Source organism: Nerophis ophidion, linkage group LG07 (genome assembly GCF_033978795.1).
Source record: "Nerophis ophidion isolate RoL-2023_Sa linkage group LG07, RoL_Noph_v1.0, whole genome shotgun sequence".
In the NCBI taxonomy this organism is placed as follows: domain Eukaryota; kingdom Metazoa; phylum Chordata; class Actinopteri; order Syngnathiformes; family Syngnathidae; genus Nerophis; species Nerophis ophidion.
Genome location: NC_084617.1, coordinates 64255538 through 64275872, shown reverse-complemented (window position 1 = coordinate 64275872; position 20335 = coordinate 64255538). Strand labels below are relative to the sequence as shown.

General features: G+C 40.2%; 1 protein-coding gene across 3 annotated transcripts in view; it reads right to left on the bottom strand.

Moving 5' to 3' along the window:
* mvb12bb (multivesicular body subunit 12Bb) overlaps positions 1–20335 on the bottom strand; it is a 125519-nt gene that overhangs the window by 66482 nt on the left and 38702 nt on the right. For all 3 annotated transcript variants that reach the window (XM_061905030.1, XM_061905031.1, XM_061905029.1), the window contains exon 6: positions 12406–12516. In XM_061905030.1, coding sequence (XP_061761014.1) covers positions 12406–12516 — 111 coding nt within the window. The remainder of the gene's footprint in view (positions 1–12405; positions 12517–20335) is intronic.

Below are 20335 nucleotides of genomic sequence, written 5' to 3'. Positions count from 1 at the left end.
TAGTAAACTAAAAAGGCTGTATTGGCATGTGTTGCAATGTTAATATTTTATCATTCATATATAAACTATCAGACTGCGTGGTCGGTAGTAGTGGGTTTCAGTAGGTTTTTAATTGAGGGGTGTATTAAATGTAAGGTTATCATGTCTGTGGCATTTATATTCCTATAGCGTTTCTTGTCATGGTTTCATAAGTAGTAGAAACAGGGAGAGTATTCAGTCATACTACTAAAATATTTCCATCTAAAAGGTAGACCAGAGCTTCAAAATCAGAGTTTTGAGTTTAAATGGGGAAAATAAGGCAAAAATTAAAACGGTGCATCAGTTGCCTGCGGGCTTGAGCAGACCTTCAACAGGGCTTTGGCGTTGGATCTTGTTAAGTCTGGAGGAGCCGCGGGATTCCATTATTCAAGGGAAGTCTGCTTTTACTGGTTCATGGCCTTGTATTACAGAAAACAGCACCGAATGCACTTTGTGGGCAGTTGAAGTTAACAAACCATATAAGATTGAAATCCTCATCAATCAAGCTATCACAAATTACACCCCTGGCCTCACCCCTATGGATCGATAAATCCTCAGCTTGTGAGGAGGGCGAAAACAGCTTCAAGATAGCCGCATAAGACGGCGTGCCTTGGAGGCAGCTAAAGAATTCAACAGCTATAAAACTAACCATCTCATAATGATGATGCAAAGTAATATCATTAAAATGGGGATTGCTATGATTAGCACAGACATACATTATGTAAGACCAGGTAAGCAAGAGTCTGAAGAAATTGTAGCGATAGCATGAAGAGATGGGTTTTAGATGCAAGAAGGTTCCAAATCATGTATACTTTGCTTGTTTAAAAGGGAACATTATCACAATTTCAAAAGGGTTAAAAACAATAAAAATCAGTTCCCAGTGGCTTGTTGTATTTTTTGGAAGTTTTTTTCAAAATTTTACCGGTCTCGGAATATCCCTAAATAAAGCTTTAAAGTGCCTTATTTTCGTCTCTCTGTGAAGACACTGGCTATTTCCCTGTGACGTCACACAGTGCTGCCAATGTAAACAAACAATGGGAATACCACAGCAAGATATAGTGACATTAGCTCGGATTCAAACTCGGATTTCAGCGACTTAAGCGATTCAACAGATTACGCATGTATTGAAACAGATGGTTGGAGTATGAAAGTATTGAAGAAGAAACTGAAGCTACTGAGCGAATAGCTATTGACGCTATTCATAGCCATAGCATGGCCGAATAGCTGCGTTAGCATCGCCGGTAAAATGTGCGGACCAAACGATCAGGACTTTCGCATTTTTTGACACTGGAGCAACTTAAATCCGTCGATTGGTAAGTGTTTTTTTGCATTAAATGTGGGTGGAAGGAAACGTAATATAGTTGCAAATGCATCTACAGGTTATCCATACATCTCTGTTCCATGTCTGCTTTAGCACCGCCGGTAAATAGCATGTTAGCATCGATTAGCGTAACATGTTAGCATCGATTAGCTGGCAGTCAACATAGACAAAACTCACCTTTGTGATTTAGTTGACTATCATTGCAAATGCATCTGCAGGTTATCCATACAGCTCTGTGCTATGTCTGCCTTAGCATCGCCGGTCAAATGTGGAGACACTCTGGCACATTCAATGGTGGTCTGGTGGCAGACACTTTGGCATCTTTGGGCCAGTGGTGCAACTTGAATCCCTCCCTGTTAGTGTTGTTACACCGTCCGACACCACACCGATGAGGCATGATGTCTCCAAGGTTCCAAAAAATGGTCAAAAAAACGGAAAATAACAGAGCTGAGACCCGGTGTTTGTAATGTGTTGAAAATGAAAATGGTGGGTGTGTTACCTCGGCGACGTCACATTCTGACGTCATCGCCTCCAGCGCGATAAACAGAAAGGCGTTTAATTTGCCAAAATTCACCCATTTAGAGTTAGGAAATCGGTTAAAAAAACATATGGTCTTTTTTCTGCACCATCAAGGTATATATTGACGCTTGCATAGGTCTGGTGATAATGTTCCCCTTTAATGACTATGTTTAGGGTAAATGCATGGGCGGTTTGGAGGAGTATAACTGATCTTGTCCTATGAAATAAACAACTATAATAATTTCTACAGAGGGCAACAAAACAAGACTTCTGACTGCGTGGTATTTATGAGCTGAAGCCTGCAACTCAGATGCATTTGCAATGAAAGGGTTGACTTTTCTTCCCCTCATTTACATTAGCATTTGGCCATGTTGAATCCAGACCAATTGTGAATTTTTAAAAGGTTGGCATCAATCTTGTGGGGACGATTGCCATATTCGCTGCGGACTTCTTTTACTTTGCAAAGGTTGATTCGGCAGCTGAAAAGGAAGCTGCACATCTGTCAAGCACACGGACATACAGGATTCCGATGACGTGATGGTGGAAAGTTTAAGTGTGTTTTTATAGGAGCTCGTGTTTGTTTTGGTCAATCAATGCCCTGAGGCGCCATTTGAAATACAAGCCGAGCATGTGGGTATCTTTATATTTATAAGTGATGGAACCTTAAAGGCCTATTGAAATTAGATTTTCTTATTTAAACGGGGATAGCAGGTCCATTCTATGGGTCATACTTGATCATTTCGCGATATTGATATATTTTCGCTGAAAGGATTTAGTAGAGAACATCGGCAAAAAAGTTCGCAACTTTTGGTAGCGAACAGAAAAGCCCTGCCTTTACCGGAAGTAGCAGACGATGACGTCACTCGTTGATGGCTTCTCACATCCTCACATTGTTTTTAATGGGAGCCTCCAACAAAAAGAGCTATTCGGACCGAGAAAACGACGATTTCCCCATTAATTTGAGCGAGGATGAAAGATTCGTGTTTGAGGATATTGATAGCGACGGACTAGAAAAAAAAAACATCTAGTTAAAAAAAAAATGTGATTGCATTGGGACGGATTCAGATGTTTTTAGACACATTTACTAGGATAATTGTTGATTCCCTCGAGGATGCGTCAAAATTGAACACAGCAAAGGTAAGTTTTAACAGATTTATTCTACAACAAGGATCTAAGAAACAAAACACTGGAGCTAACAAAAGGAAACCAAAGACGCTAGTATGAGAACTAGGTGATACAAAATGCAAACTAAACTGACCCGTAGGCACAAAAGACAAAACAAAACCTTCAGCATGAGAGCTGGAAAGAACAATGGCTAGCGTGAAAAGCTTAGCGAGAATATACATACATGAAAGTATTGCAGGCGTGACTCGTTGCTTGAAAAGCAAATCATGGACCCAGGCTGAACAAACAAAAGAGGACGGCTTATAAAGCGGCGGTGATTATCTGTAGCAGGTGTGCGGGGCCGTGAGCAGCAGGTGAACTGATGAGTAACCATGGTAATGAACAAAAACAGGAAATAAGCATTTTAAAACAGCAGAGTCGTATGAAAATGGAACAGAAACAACAATATGAGATAATCCGCGTACGGATCTTAACAATAATTCTGGGAAATCCCTTATCTTTCTATTGTGTTGCTAGTGTTTTAGTGAGTTTAATATTACCTGATAGTCGGAAGAGTGTAACCACAGGTGTGTTGACGCCGGTGTCTGATGGAAGTTGACCGCAACTGTACGGACGGCACAAGTTCAGCTGATCCCTGGTAAGTGGCGACTTTTTACCACAATTCTCTCACCGAAAACTGCTGGTTGACAAGTGGTCGGGATCCATGTTCGATAGACCGCTCTGATCCATAGTAAAGTTTCACCTCCGGGAATTTTAAGCAAGGAATCACCGTGTGTTTGTGTGGCTAAAGGCTAAAGCTTCCCAACTCCATCTTTCTAGTTTGACTTCTCTATTATTACTTGAACAAATTGCAAACGATTCAGCTACACAGATGTCCAAAATACTGGGTAATTATGCGGTTAAAGCCGACAACTTTTAGCTGTGTGTGCGCAGCGCTAATATTTCCTAACAGTCCGTGACGTCACGCGTACACGTCAGCATTCTGCGACGTTTTCAACAGGACACTTGGCGGGAAATTTAAAATTGCAATTTAGTAAACTAAAAAGGCCGTATTGGCATGTGTTGCAATGTTAATATTTCATCATGCGGTGCGTAACCCGAGCGTCCCTGGTTCAAATCCTCACCTAGTACCAACCTCTTCACGTCTGTTGTGTCCTGAGCAAGACACTTCACCCTTGCTCCTGATGGGTGCTGGTTAGCGCCTTGCATGGCAGCTCCCTCCATCAGTGTGTGAATGTGTGTGTGAATGGGTAAATGTGGAAGTAGTGTCAAAGCGCTTTGAGTACCTTGAAGGTAGAAAAGCGCTATACAAGTACAACCCATTTATCATTTATTTATCATTGATATATCAACTATCAGACTGAGTGGTCGGTAGTAGTGGGTTTCAGTAGGCCTTTAAACCCCCAAACCATGCAAAACCTTCAATGTTTTAATTTTCTAAAAGGAAAAACAAAGTATTTCCACTCCAAATTGGTTATTTCCAAATACAATTTGAGGTGCATTGGAGAGGCTGACATATGGCAAATCAATTAGACAACTAATTCCTAAAACAAAAAACATGGCAAGTGCATTTGCTAATCAACAGCAGTGTCGGGACTCGTATTACGGTGGCCACTGGAGTTTTGACAACAATTAATCCTCATTTCAGGCAAGGAGAGCCATATTGACACATATTCTTAATTTGAATATGCAATTACCGCGTCGTTCCTCATCAAATTACCGTAAAACTGGGAACACAGCCTGGAAGACTTATGCAATTACAGGACTTATCAAGAGACCTATGTTCCCCAAAAAATCTGTCTTGAGTTCAAATGACATTAGTGCCACAAAGCAAACCACAGCAGTAAAGTTCACTTCATAGTGGTTCAAATATTTTCAAGAGCATTCTTCACGTTGTTGATCTGTCGATGTAAAAAAGACAGAGAGGGAGTAAAAACTCCCACAGACATTGGGGACAAAAGTCAGTGGAGATGATGCGGAAAGTGATATCACGGTAAAGCCAGAGTTGTGATACAGAAAGCAGGAGGCTCTTGTTTTGACACACATCCAGCTTCTCCTGTGACAAGACCTCCACACGTTTCCTTATGTGCTGACAGTGCTGCTTTATAGGTGCCACTATCTCAGCCGTCATTATCCTCCTTTAAGCTCAGAGTCGGTTCGAGACTGAAAAAGGAGGTTCTCTCTGAATGTTGTAGCAAATCACAGAAGAGCATAAGCCCGTCACATCTCCGTAGGTCACTCAATCATTCCCAGCACTGAAACCATCGTCGGGATCTGAGCTCCCCTTTTTGCAACTTTTTAGAATGCAACAAGTAATGAGAAAGATTGAGTTAGACCAGGGGTCGGGAACCTTTTTGGTTGAGAGAGCCATGAAAGCCAAATATTTCAAAATGTATTTCCGTGAGAGCCGTATAATATTTTTTTTTAACACTGAATACAACTAAATGTGTGCATTTTTAAGTAAGACCTGTCATGTCTTTGTGATCATGTTCTGTTTAGTTATGTTCTGTTTTGTTTTTGACTCCATTAGTTCCTGTTTTTGCGCACCCTGGTTTGTTTTTGTTTCCATGACTACCAATCAGTTCATCTGTTTTCACGACTCACGCACCTGATTCACTTGAACTCATGTACCCGTTGTCAATCACCATGTCACCATTTAAGCCTGCAGTTGCCAGGCGTAAATATTACACTTTTCAGCCTTCTACTCACCCTCTATCACAAGGGTGTCAAACTCTGGCCCGCGGGCCAAAACTGGCCCGCCGTGTAATTAAATTTGGCCCTTGAGGCAACATCAATTTAGCATTAGAGCTGGCCCGCCGGTGTTATACATCGTCGGTGCCGCTGTAACACCGCATTCACCGCTAATACTCTTGCCAACCCTCCTAAATTTTCCCGGTAGACTCCCGAAGTTCAGTGCCCCTCCCAAAAATCTCCCGGGGCAACCATTCTCCCGAATTTCTACCGATTTCCACCTGGACAACTATATTGGGGGCGTGCATTTAAGGCACTGCCTTTAGCGTTCTCTACAACCTGTCGTCACGTCCGCTTTTCCTCCATACTAACAGCGTGTCACATAATATTTGTGGCTGTTACACACACGCACAAGTGTATGCAAGCATACTTGGTCAATAGCCATACAGGTCACACTGAGGGTGGCCGTATAAACAACTTTAGCACTGTTACAAATATGCGCCACACTGTGAACCCACACCAAACAAGAATGACAAAAACATTACGGGTGAACATCCGCACCGTAACACAATAGAACAAATACCCAGAACCCCTTGCAGCACTAACTCTTCCGGGAAATTTCCAGCAAACTGACCAATAATTAACGTTTTATTCATGCATTTTCTCTTGCTACTTCAAGGCTTGAATGTTTGGTTCATTCATTATTGTTATTTTATTTTCGAATGTATTATTCCTGTGGAAAAAAATTGATATGTACCTCAGAAGATTGCAAATAGAAAAAATGGCATACATTTTTTATTTAAATTTTATTTGATATGCCATTGATGTTTTTTTTGTTATTATTAGTATTATTTGGAACTGGATTTTGCATGTCACTAAAGTTATATAAGCCTTGCTTGTTCAATATTTAATGCAAAACTTGTTTGGGTCCCTATTAAAGGGTTAATTTGTTCAACCTTGGCCCGCGGCTTTGTTCCGTTTAAAATTTTGGCCCACTCTGTATTTGAGTTTGACACCCCTGCTCTAGCACCTCCTACACACCTATGTTATCCATGCTGATGATCCATGTTCTTTCTCGGTCCAAGTAAGTTTTTCATGCCATAGTTTGTAAGTTTTATTTTATGTTCATAGTTCTCCCATTGTGTGAGTTTTATTTTTCATAGCCAAGTTTTTAACCTCCACTGAGAGTGACTTTTGTTTATACCCTTTGTTTTTGTAATATTTTGAGTTAGGATTAAAGATGTCATTACCTTCACGCCATATCCGTTCCAATCGCTTTGCACCACGGGAAAAACCACACCATAGTCTAGGTCTTGACGAGACCAACATTTTTAGAGTATAATAAGTCTCTAATTCTCTTTAATAACATTTCTATTCTAAATTGAACCAATAATAAATATAATACGTCTTACCATTAATGCGACATCTTGGACAGGTGCGATAGAAAACGAATGTTTGGATTAAAATGCATGACAATGTTTTATAATTTGAACGTTATTTTTAACACTGTGATTACCAACGTAATTATTTAGAACTTTTCGTGTTAAACAATGTCAGCTAAGATTTATCTGCGTGGTCATCAAAAGAGCCACATCTGGCTCTAGAGCAGGGGTGTCAAACTCAAATACAGAGTGGGCCAAAATTTAAAACTGAACAAAGCCGCGGGCCAAGGTTGAAAAAGTTAACCTTTAAATAGGGAACCAAAAAAGTTTTGCATTGAACATTGAACAAGCAAGGCTCATATAACTTTATAGTGACATACAAAATAAAGCTTCAAATTCTAATAATAGTAATAATTAAAAAATATCAACGGCTTTTCAAATAAAATTGATATACAAATGTAATGCCTCTTCTATTTGCAGCCTTCTGAGGTAAATACCAAAATATATCGTAGCGTCCCGAAAGAGTTAGTGCTGCAAGGGGTTCTGGGGTTTTGTTTTGTTGTGTTTATGTTATGTTACAGTGCAGATGTTCTTCCGAAATGTGTTTGTCATTCTTGTTTGGTGTGAGTTCACAGTGTGGTGCATATTTGTAACAGTTGTAAAGTTGTTTATACGGCCATCCTCAGTGTGACCTGTATGGCTGTTGACCAAGTATGGATTGCATTCACTTATGTGTGTATAATAGCCGCATATATTATGCGTGTGAGCCTGCATGCTGTTTTTATGGAGGAAATGCGGACAGGACGACAGGTTGTAGAGAATGTTAAAGGCAGTGCCTTTAAGGCACGCCCTCAATATTGTTGTCCGGGTGGAAATCAGGAGAATGCTTGCCCCGGGAGATTTTCGGGAGGGGCACTGAACTTCGGGAGGATTGGCAAGTGTGAGAAATTGCGGTGTTACAGCGGCACCGCTGCTGTGTATTAACGGCGGGCCAGCTGTAATGTTAATTTGATATTGCTTCAAGGCCCAAATTAAATTACACGGCGGGCCAAATGTGGCCCGCGGGCCAGAGTTTGACACCCATGCTCTAGAGCCATAGGTTCCCTACCCCTGAGTTGGACTGTCATGCAACACTGACAGACACACAATCAGGATGACTCTTTCTTTCTCTCAACAAATACGTACGGTAGGAAGTCTTGGATAACCAGCAAGCAACACAAAAGCAGATACGATCTCCTGCAGAGGTGCTTCAGTGTGAGTGTCACAGCCAGAATGCTGCATGACTCGTAATGTACTGATATGACAGTTCTGACATGGACGACTCTCCAGGTGTCAGGTGTAAGAAAGTCAGCATTGCAATATAAAAAAAAAAAAAAACCCACAGATATTCAGTTTTGACATTTTTATCACCACTGTTTGATTTAAAAGGTGCCTGTGTGTACATTGGGCTAAGATTCTAATAGAAATGTCACTGAGATTTGAGTGAACAAGAAGGAATGGTAATATTAGGACAAGGCTAATGTATGCTGGCTAAAGAGGTCAGATACCAGTAACGGCAATGACAGTTTTATCAGGAGTACAAGTGCTGTGGCCATAAGAAGGATGGATGGCAGGGGTTTTTACTGGACACATTTGAAGGCTGAAAGTGTAATATTTTACCCTCGCTGCGAACACTTGGGTCACAATTCTGTTTTAAGTAGGATAGGACGAACAATCAATGAACAAAAACAAAACTCCTAGACCTCCTTTGAACACTTGTCGAACCAGAAGTCGATGAGAGAAACATAACAATAAAGAAAAACTATAAAAAGATAATATCATTCAGCATATAAAAGGTCAGGTATATTACTTTATACCTGCATCTTCTATTAAATGTTGACTATTTAAACAGAACAGCTTTTTTTTTTTAAACACTTTTATGTGTTGGGGATATATGTGCAAAGTGTCAGTAATTTATTAGTCACATGTTTTATTCATGTTTTTTTACACAATGAATGAAGTTGGATGTGCTGTGCATTTGAGTCTCATCTTAAAACTCATTTGTATACTGTAGCCCAGGGATATCCAAAGTGCGGCCCAGGGGCCATTTGCGGCCCAAAGCTTGTTGTTTACCGGCCCGCCACACATTCTAGAAATGCTATCGTAAAAATAAAAAAGAACATTCAAAACATTGGAATGAGGTGAAATCTATCAAGAAAAAGTTGCAATGTTGACACAAAGCTGCCATGCAGGCTGTTTTTTTTCTTTCTTTTGTCTTTATTTTCCCATGTAAAAACCATCTTTACCATGCATTGATTAACGTGGACCCCGATTTAAACAAGTTGAAAAACTTATTGGGGTGTTACCATTTAGTGGTCAATTGTACGGAATAAGTACCAAACTGTGCAATCTACTAATAAAAGTTTCAATCAATCAATTATTTATTTTTTATTTTTTTGCCATTGCTCAAAACAAAAAATAATGACAAAAAAAATCCATGTTTTAATTAATTATTTTCAAAGCTCCAATTAGTTAAATGTCACTTTAAAATATTTTATGTGCTAAATATTGCCCCAAAGGGAATAAGCGGCAGGAAATGGATGGATGGATATTGCATATATTGTGCAGTTGCCATATAAAAACAAAGTTTTCTTTGACAAGAGAGCATAAAACAAACAAAATAATAGTTAAAACGTAAAATCGACAGATATGTCTGAAGTTGATCTCGTAACGTAAGATTTGAAAGTTTAAAAGTAAAAAAATAAAAACTAATAAAAATATATCACTTTCTGAGTGGGGCACCTTTTGGATCCCAAATATATTCAGTGGTATTTTATTTATCTTTTCACTGTGATTACTCAATAATAATAAATAATTTAAATCAATGGTGTCCTGCATTATTGATCTTTTAAGGCTCTAATTACTAAATACTCCATATTTCAGTTTTACTATTAAAAAAACAAAGATAGTTTTGACAGAAATGCCATAAAACGTGTTTTTTTTGTTTTTTTTTAAGTTGATATAGGGATTTACTGTAAGCGTTAAGTAAAAAATAATAATAAAGATTTGACTCATTTTTAACATTTTATTAACTGAGACGCTTTATGGTCCCTGGGACCCCTAAAGGTAGAATAATTATTAAAAATCCATATATTTTGTTATGGTTTGAAAATGAAAAATATCAAAATGGCCCTCGCATGTTTTAATTTTTCTGTGTGCGGCCCTCAGTGGAAACAGTTTGGACACCCCTGCTCTAGCCTTTGAATAGACCCCCTTTTTAGACCAGTTGATCTGCCGTTTCTCTTCTTTTCTCCTCTGCCCCCCTCTCCCTTGTGGAGAAGGAGGGGAGAGGGCACAAGTCCAGTGGCCATGGATGAAGTGCCGACTGTCCAGAGTCGGGAACCGGGGAGACCACTTGCCTGTGCATCGGTTGGGGACATCTCTGCGCTGCTGACCCGTCTCGGCTCGGAATAGTCTCCGGCTGGCCCCAATATGGACCAGACTCTCACTATTATGTTAGATCCACTATGGACTGGACTTTTACAATATTATGCTAGACCCACTTGACGTCCATTGCATCCGGTCTCCCCTGGGGGGGTGGGGTTACCCACATCTGCGGTCCTCTCCAAAGTTTCTCATAGTCATTCACATTGACGTCCCACTGGGTTGTGAGTTTTTCCTTGCCCTTATGTGGGCTCTGAACCGAGGATGTCATTGTGGCTTGTGCAGCCCTTTGAGACACTTGTAATTTCGGGCTATATAAATAAACATTGATTGATGGATGCGGATTTAAAGTGGTGACTAAAAAATTGCAGATATTTCATAGAAAAATGCAGATATTTTACATCAATAGCAATAAACAAAGTGTGCCGGTATTTATATGGAAGTCAACTCAACAGGTTTGCACACTAAACATTTGAGTGTCTCAAGATGGTGTAACAGCCTGAGCCAATAATGAATAACTGACGCGGTTTATCTTGTATTTTATTTAAACTTCCTCTACTAATTACACAAATTGACCTACTTACTACCTACATTGAGGTGATTAATGGGTGTGTCTTAAGCTTGGCTCTATTCAGAACTCCCATTAATTTGTTTATATGTGTTCACAAAAAGACCACAGCCAAGGTTAAATAAATAAGGTTTGAAAGAGATCATAGCAGCTTTTAGATTCCAAACATGGGTCAAAACACTGGAGTTTATTGACAACATTTTAAACAGTTTGGCTGAATTCTCATTGAATGGGAATGAAGTGCAGTATGATGGAAATGACTACAAAGACAGTATTGAATAATGTACTTATTCGGCACTATCTCAGTATATTTGATATATGACTTAAAAATGACTCCAAAAGTATTTGTAACTGTACAGGTATGTTTGGGCCCCTGTACTACATGCCACTGTACAGATGCCGGATAAACAGTCAAAGGACTCAGCTGTATGATATACCCACAGTCCTGTCCTCATGTGTCAGTGAATTATGGATGGCATTACTCTCGAAAAGAAGGCTCAGAGTGTAGAATGAATTTGAATGTTAATACAAAACCAGTAGCCTGTGATCTCAGCAGGCATCAGAGGGGGTGTGCGTTGCTTCGAGGTGCATTTCATCCCAACCTCTCATCCTCACAAACTTCAAAAGAGCTGAGGATTACCAGTAAAAGCTGAAAAGGCACACACGGGCCTAAACGCTTTGCCTCCGAATGTGTGGCTTTTTACTCATTTTATTTATTTATTCCCATCTTAATGTATTTCCATGTGAACAGTTGTTGGCTTTCTTTGGATATTTTAAGTGGCTTTTTTTACTGAGTTCAGCAAAGAAAAAAAATAAAAAGCTTCATGCTGGCATACCTGCCAGCAGCCTGTGCCAAGCACACTCTGACACCGTCTTGGCTGTTTATTTACAATTTGCAGTGGGAATCCCCAGGTTTTCGTTGCAATAAATAATCAAGCTTATCTGCCTTGGAGCTTTCTCTAAGGCCCGGGGCGGAGGATGCTGGAGCAGCCTGAGCAGGGAGCGGACACGCGCATTCCAGCATGCCAAATATTTTGTAGCTTTCTTCTCTTCCGCTGCAGCTGTTGCTCCCTCTCCAGGCTATATCTCCTCCCTGTTTGTGTGCACAGCAATGTTCTTGCTACAGTCACAGAGCAACCTGACTGTGCCGCTTGGGAAACTCCATAAAAATAGAGGTTTAGCCCTTTTTGAACTCAGGTTAGCCTCTCTTGAATTTACTCTCACAACATTGTTCATGCAGTAAATTGCTCAATTGACAGACCTCTGCTTTTACCGTGAAATATTTGATGATACACTGACAAAACACATTTAATTACAATTAACAATATATCATGTAATCGGTTTTTGTAAATCATTACCTGGCAATGTCAGATGAGGAATCAGAGTTATCTGCGCTAGGTGTCTCCTGAGATATCTGCAGATGAGGCACATCTCCCACTCGATACCAGATTCCCATGTTATTGATTTCTCTGTGCAGCAAGAAGAACATGACATTAGTGTGCAGACTGTACATTAAAGGTAGTCCTCTGAACATGGCTGCGATGCAAATGCCATGCAACTTAGCTGTCCTTAATAGAGTGAATAGTATATGCAGAATTTTTGAAAAGGTCTTATTTATCCAAATAGTTAACCAGAGGGGTGCTGAATCCAAATTGGGTGTATATGAAGCTCAAAAATGTCCCAAAATGAATCAAAAGAGAGAAATTCAAGGCTGAAATCTTGAACTTTCAAGTAATTTGCTTTAAATTGCGAGCATAATATGACTGACAAGCCTCCTTGCTGCCACGGTTTAAATAGTGACTGTCCACAGATTAACACAATGATGGCTTCCAATTTCCGGTACTGGGAAATATGAAGGACAAGAAGCAAACGACCGAAGCAGAGAAACAAACATCCCAACGGGTAGCAGACTCGTAGAGTCAGCTCGACTGCAGCACATGAAACCCCAGCAAGCCAAAGGACAGACATTTATCCATGAAAATATGGAGGAGCTGCCGATGTTCTGTTGTACGTGTTTCAGTTTGTTCTGTAGTCCTTGCTTTCAACTCTGACCGCCAGTCTGGCACTCAAAGACATCTGTATGCAACATACTATAACGAACAAGAACCGTTCTTGTTGTTACATGACAGTGAAGCAGTCCTGTTTTGGTTGCCAGCTCGGTATACTACTTGATGCCACTGAAAACCAGATTGCCTATGCTTCCCTGTGACAATTTCTATGTACAAAAAATGGATGGATGGAAGTCTGTTATCTACTGAATGCCATAGTATGTTGTGTAAATAACACTTAGCTATGCCTTAAGAGCTGTGCAGGGCAATCAGTTGACAACCCAGGGCTTTCAGCTCATTAGCTAGCACTGCTTAACCCAACCAACAAAAAACAGACGCATGCCTTTTAAAAAAGTTCTCGGGACCTATTTGGAAAAGCTTATAGCACATTTTAATCTGTAAATTTTGTGAACGGTTTTATGCATTTTTTTCTTCTTTTTTTTTGTTTTTCTTTCTTTAAATATGTAGCACTTTGGGAATAAGTGTCAAATGAAAAGTGCATTATAAATAAGAGTTTATATTATTATGAAGAATTATAACTGTCGTAGCTTCAATTTTTGATGGTGGATCATGATAATGGGTGGGAGGCAACTGCATGCCAATATCGCCCCTTTGTGGTCGAAATTTATAGCAGTCAAAACTTCCTTCGACATGCTCCGTTTTTACTGAACCTTTTATGGTGCATTGTGGTGAAGGATCCGACTTAAATGCGTAACAACTGTGCCGTGTTTATCGCCCCCTGGAGGTGAAAAAGTATAACTTTCATAAAATTAGTCAGCGTTCTCCAATCTTCCCGAACTATTTTATGGTGGGTCCAGGTGTCGGCTGGGATCTAACAGTATGACTATTGCAGCGCCTTTATCGCCCCCTTGTGGTAAGAAATTGTAACGATCATAACGCCCATCCACAAGCTCCAATTTTCCTGAATTTTTTTTATGGTTAGTCCCGATGTTGTGTGGGATGCATCTGCAAAACTACTGTGGCGCCTTTTTTTTACCCCAGTGGTGAAAAAGTATAACTCTCATAACTTCCGTCCACATTTCCCAATCTTCCCAAAATGTTGTATGGTGGGCCCAGTTTTCGGGCGGGAGCTAACAGCATGACAACTGCAGTGTCCTTGTGGTAAGAAATTATAATGCCCACAATGTCCGTCACCATGCTCCAATCTTCCCAAATGTTTTTATGGTGGGTCGGGGTGTTGGGTGGGATGCAACTGCATAACTACTACAGCACCTTTATCGACCCATACAGGTGAAAAATTATAACTCTCATAGCTTCCGTCCACATGCTCTAATCTTTCCAAAATTTAGCATGGTTTGGGGCGTTGGGTGGGACCGAACAGCATGAATACTGCAAGGCCTTTATCGACCCCTAGTGGTGAAAAATTATAAATGTCCTAACTTTATGCCTCGATCTTCCTGAAAGTTTTGATGGCGGGTTGGGATGTCGGATGGGACTTGACCGCAAGCGTCGCAAGGGGGCGAGGGCCCGTTCAACTCTGCTCACTGCTTTAATATTAAAATAACTATTATCCGTCACCTTGCCATGTATTGGTATAAGGCAGGGATCCCCATTATGTCGATCGCGAGCTACCAGTCGACCGCGGGGGGTGTGTCAGTCGATCTCCAGCCAGGCTTTTAAAAAAAATAGACCTAAAAATTAGTGATCATCAATCTTCACCAAGACGTCACTTAAATGACATTCACGGTACCGGAGGGTCTTGTGAGATGACGCTGGCTGCTGCAAGATCATTATTATTAAAATATGACCGAGAGGAAGGCGAGAAACACTTTTTATTTCAACAGACTCTAGCGCCGTACCTTCCGTCAAAACTCTAAAGGCCGACTGCACATTTCCTATCTTCACAATAAAAGCCCTGCTTCATGCTGCCTGCGCTAACTAAATACAGAGTCTCGGAAAACTGGCGTGCACAAGCGATCCCTCAGAAAGCTGGCGTGCACATCACTTGTGCACGCCAGCTTTCCGAGACTCTTATTTTGTTAGCGCAGGCAGCATGAAGCAGGGCTTTTATTGTGAAGATAGGAAATGTGCAGTCGGCCTTTAGAGTTTTGACGGAAGGGACGGCGCGAGAGTCTGTTGAAATAAAAAGTGTTTCTCGCCTTCCTCTCTGTCATTTTCTCATAATAATGAACTGGCAGCAGCCAGCGTCATCTCACAAGACCCTCGGGTGCCGTGAATGTCAATCAAGCAAGCTACGGAATTTGCCGCCAATGTTTTTCTTGTAAAGTGTATGGAAGCTGGATGAATTAAATGCCAAAAACCAACCACTTTCATGTGGTATTGTACAGAAAGGAAAATGTGGGCGTTATCATCATTACTGTCTGATTCCAATCAATGCAAGTCATCAGAATCAGGTAATACACCAACTTATATTCTTGTCTTCGTGAAAGAAAGACATCTATATGTGTTACACATGCTTGTATTATCATTAAACACATTTAACTTGTTTACAAAAATGTCTCTTTCATAAATAAATAAATATAAATGATATATATAAATGAGGTAGATCCCCTCGAGTTGGTCAATTGAATAGTAGCTCGCCTGCAGAAAAAGTGTGGGCACCCCTGGTATAAGGGATGTCCGATAATATCTGACTGCTGATGTTATCGGCTGATAAATGCTTTAAAATGTAATATCAGTTTCATAATTATTGGTATCGGTTTCAAAAAGTAAAATGTATGACTTTTTAAAACACCGCTGGATACACGGACATAGGGAGAAGAACACAGCGCCAATAAACTTTTAAGTCATTGTTTTTGTGTGCCGACCTAGTCAGATTTTATCTGCGGCTTTTCACATTCACTAGTTAATGCAAGGCATACTTGGTCAACAGCCATACAGGTCACACTGAGGGTGGCCGTATAAACAACTTTAACACTGTTACAAATATCCGCCACACTGTGAACCCACAACAAACAAGAATAGCAAACACATTTCGGGAGAACATCTGCACCGTAACACAACATAAACACAACAGAACAAATACCCAGAAAACCTTGCAGCACTAACTCTTCCGGGACGCTAAAATATACACTCCCTACCCCCCACCTCAAACCCGCCCCCCCAATCCCGCCCACCTCAACCTCCTCGTAGTCTCTCTCAGGGAGAGCATGTCCCAAATTCCAAGCTGCTTTTTTTGAAGCATTTTAAAAGAAAATAATGCACTTTGTGAATTCAATAATAAATATGGCAGTGCTAAGTAGGCATTTTTTTTTCCATAACTTGAGTTGATTTATTTTGGAAAACCTTGTTACGTTATTTAATGCATCCAGCGGGGAATCACAAGTAAATTATTTGTGAAGTGAATTATATTTATATAGCGCTTTTCTCTAGTGACTCAAAGCGCTTTACATAGTGAAACCCAATATCTAAATTACATTTAAACCAGTGTGGGTGGCACTGGGAGCAGGTGGGTAAAGTGTCTTGCCCAAGGACACAACGGCAGTGACTAGGATGGCGGAAACGGGAATCGAACCTGCGACCCTCAAGTTGCTGGCACGGCCACTCTACCATCCGCCCCAACAAAATTAGGCATAATAATGTGTTAATTCCTCGACTGTATATATCGGTAAAGGTTGATATCGGTATCGGTAATTAAGAGTTGCGCAATATCGAAATATCGGTAAAAAAGCCATTATCGGACATCTCTGATTGGTATTCATTATTTTCTCTTCTTTTCTCCTTTCTTTAGAGACAACATACTGTAAACACACATGTGCACTCATATCCAGCCACATGTGGATAACCATGTGTTAACCTACACCAACAATCCATCCAACCCATTTTCTACCGGTTGTCCCTATTGGGGTCGTGGGGGGTGCTGTAGCCTATCTCAGCTGCAGCGGGGTACGCCCTGGACAAGTCACCACCTCATCATAAGGCCAACACAGATAGACAGACAACATTCACAGTCACATTCACACACTAGGGCCAATTTAGTGTTGCCAATCAACCTAGCCCCAGGTGCATGTCTTCGGAGGTGTGGAGTTTGCATGATCTCCCCATGACTGTGTGGGTTCCCTACACCAACAAATTGGAATTAATTCTGTCTGGAAATGCAAGTTGGAAAATCCTCTTCATTGGAGTAACTGTCAAAGCCTCTTGACAGAGGAAAGGAATACCAGCTTGCAGCACACCAGATATCGCACACCGTGTCCCCAACAGGCGCTGTTGTACCACCTCTGTCTGAGACATATAGACTTTTATTATCCCACAATGACGATATAGGGATCTCATTCAAACTGCATTCATATTATTAGTTGTTGCACGAGGAGCCCACAGGCAGAAAGAGAGACATGAGGAGTGGTTAGCAAAAACTACAACATTGTTAACTATTGAGACTGTGAATATAATTAACTGAATAAAAACTGCAGTTTATCACGATGAAGTGAACATATCTTTGTTTTCGCAATCAAAGTTTAAGTACCAATGATTGTCACACAAACACGCTAGGTGTGGTGAAATTTGTCCTCTGCATTCGACCCATCCCTTTGTTCACCCCCTGGGAGGTGAGGGGAGCAGTGGGCAGCAGCCGTGCCACGCCCGGGAATCATTTTTGGTGATTCAACCCCATACTTGTCAACCCTCCCGGATTTTCCGGGAGACTCTCGAAATTCAGCGCCTCTCCCGAAAACCTCCCAGAGGAAATTTTTTCCTGAAAATCTCCCGAAATTCAGCCGCAGCTGGAGGCCACGCCCCTTCCAGCTCCGTGTGGACATGAGTGGGGACAGTCTGTTTTCACATCCACTTTCCCATAGATTAACAGCTTGCCTGCCCAATCACGTTACAACATCTACGGATTTTAATAAAAAATAAAATAGGAGACGAAGCAGAAGAACGCGGAGGTTACAGCTATGGCGACGCCGTCTGTAATAGAGTGATCTATGTTGTCTGTTGCCATCTCCTGGTGAATGTTGGCTATAGCGTTATGGCCAGGGTTGCTTTTTGATTGGCCAGTACGCAAATGGTAGAACAAAGGTTACTCAAACAGTGAAAGGTTAGTGTTGTTGTTTTTTTAGTAACCAGCAAGCACAGTACAGTAAGTAGAAGAACTGTGTTTTTATTACTGTGTATTTGACAGGTGCCGTCTGAAATTCAACTATTTATTGTATTTATATATATATATATATATATATATATGTAATAAAATAAATATATAAAGCTAGAATTCACTGAAAGTCAAGTATTTCATATACATATATATATATATATATATATATACATACATAAAATACTCAAGTTGGTGAATTTGCTGTAAATATACTCCTCCCCTCTTAACCACGCCCCACACCCCAACCACGCTTCCTAACCCCACCCGTGACCCCCTCACCACCCGAAATCGGGGGTCTCAATGTTGGCAAGTATGTTCAACCCCCAATTCCAACACTTTATGCTGAGTGCCAAGCAGAGAGGTAATGGGTCACATTTTTATAGTCTTTGGTATGACTTGGTCGGGGTTTGATTGTGGAATCAATACTCTAAAGTTGTGCCGCATTAACTTTTGCGGGTGTTATTAAATGGGATTACTTGTTATACTGTAGTATGTTTGAGTCTCTACACTTGCGCCTTATGACGTTTGACGGATGACGGCGAGACCTGTGCAGTCGCTAATCATCTTTAACTTTCTCTACACATGCGCTCTGTGATTAATAAATACATTTAAATTTATGTGCATAAATAAACTGCACATAAATATGCTCAAGACAAAGATGGCAAAAATGATTGCTACGTTACATAAAATTAAAAACTCTGTAAATCAAGAGGCTCTTAACACGTTATATAATTATTTCGTACTGCCATAGCTCAACTATTGTGTTGAAATCTGGGGTAACAATTACAAATCAATCATCAACTCTATGTTCTTGCTTCAGAAGAAAGCCATTAGAATTGTAAATTATGCGGATTATTATGACCATGCAAATGCTCTGTTTATTAAAATAAAAACATCCAAACTGCACAATGTCGTTGACCTCAACACTGCTATTGTGACGTATAAAGCTCATAACCGCATTCTGCCTCGGCGTCTACAGGAGAGGTTCAAACCTAGGTAGAGTCCCTATGATCTCTGAGGTTCAGCTGTCTTTCAGAAAGAAAACATAAGAACTATTTAAAAAGTAGATGTGTTTCTGTCTGGGCAGTCCATCTGTGGAACAGCTTGGATGATTCCTTAAAATGTTCCAGTTCCATTCACACATTTAAAAATAACTTTAAAACTGATGTCTTAGAAAAATATATCACTCTTGAATCAACACTAGTAGTTAATCCTATGATCAATGTTAATTACAAAACTAAATGTGGGAAATAAATAATAATGGTAGTATAAGTGTTTGTATAAAGTATATTATTGGTACAAATGTTTAACCAAAACAGGGATATTTCACATGTCTTTACTGTGCATACATTTGAACAGACTAAATAAGCACCAAGGTTTGGGGATTGATCATCCTGCCCACAATCGCTGTGCTGCTGGGCACTAAATGGGTGGATGAAACGTTCATACACCATTTTTATTTGATCGGTGGTTCGTATTTTAAAAAGTTCCTACATTGAAGGGTTTGTAAATGGAGGCCCCACTGTAAACAATCTTTAAAATGTTAATACAATTTGGGTTCATCATTTTCAAAAACATTTGGGACACACACACACACACACAGAAACACACACGCACACACGTATGTGTATGTATGTATGTATCTGCAGGGTATCTGCAGGTTTCCGCAAGTCAAATTTAAGACTTTTTAAGACCTTTTTAATGCCACCTTGAAAGAAATTTAAGACCGAAAAAAATAATAAAAAATCTATTAATATAAGCGAGGGTTGTACTACAACCTCAATGACAATCAGTCAAGTTTACTTTTTGTAAACTGATAAGCACCACTCTGCCAAACAGCTTATCAAAAATCTTGAGAGATCCAAAAACTTTGACATCCAGAACAAACAAACCAACACCAACACCAGTAAAAACATAATAACCGAGGTGAGGGGTAAAAATAAATAACATTTGGTCAATAATAGTGCAATAATAGTGCAAAACAGTATTATAACATCAACAACAAAACACTGAACACACACTCAAATGAGCCTCAGTTGAGCTTCAGCTGGCTGTTCTCATTCACAAGTTCTGCCTCTATTTTTTTCAGCTCACCTATTTTTTCTTTGTATCTCTTGAAGAGATACAAAGAAAAAAAAATGAGTGAGCTGAAATCACTCACTTTTACTC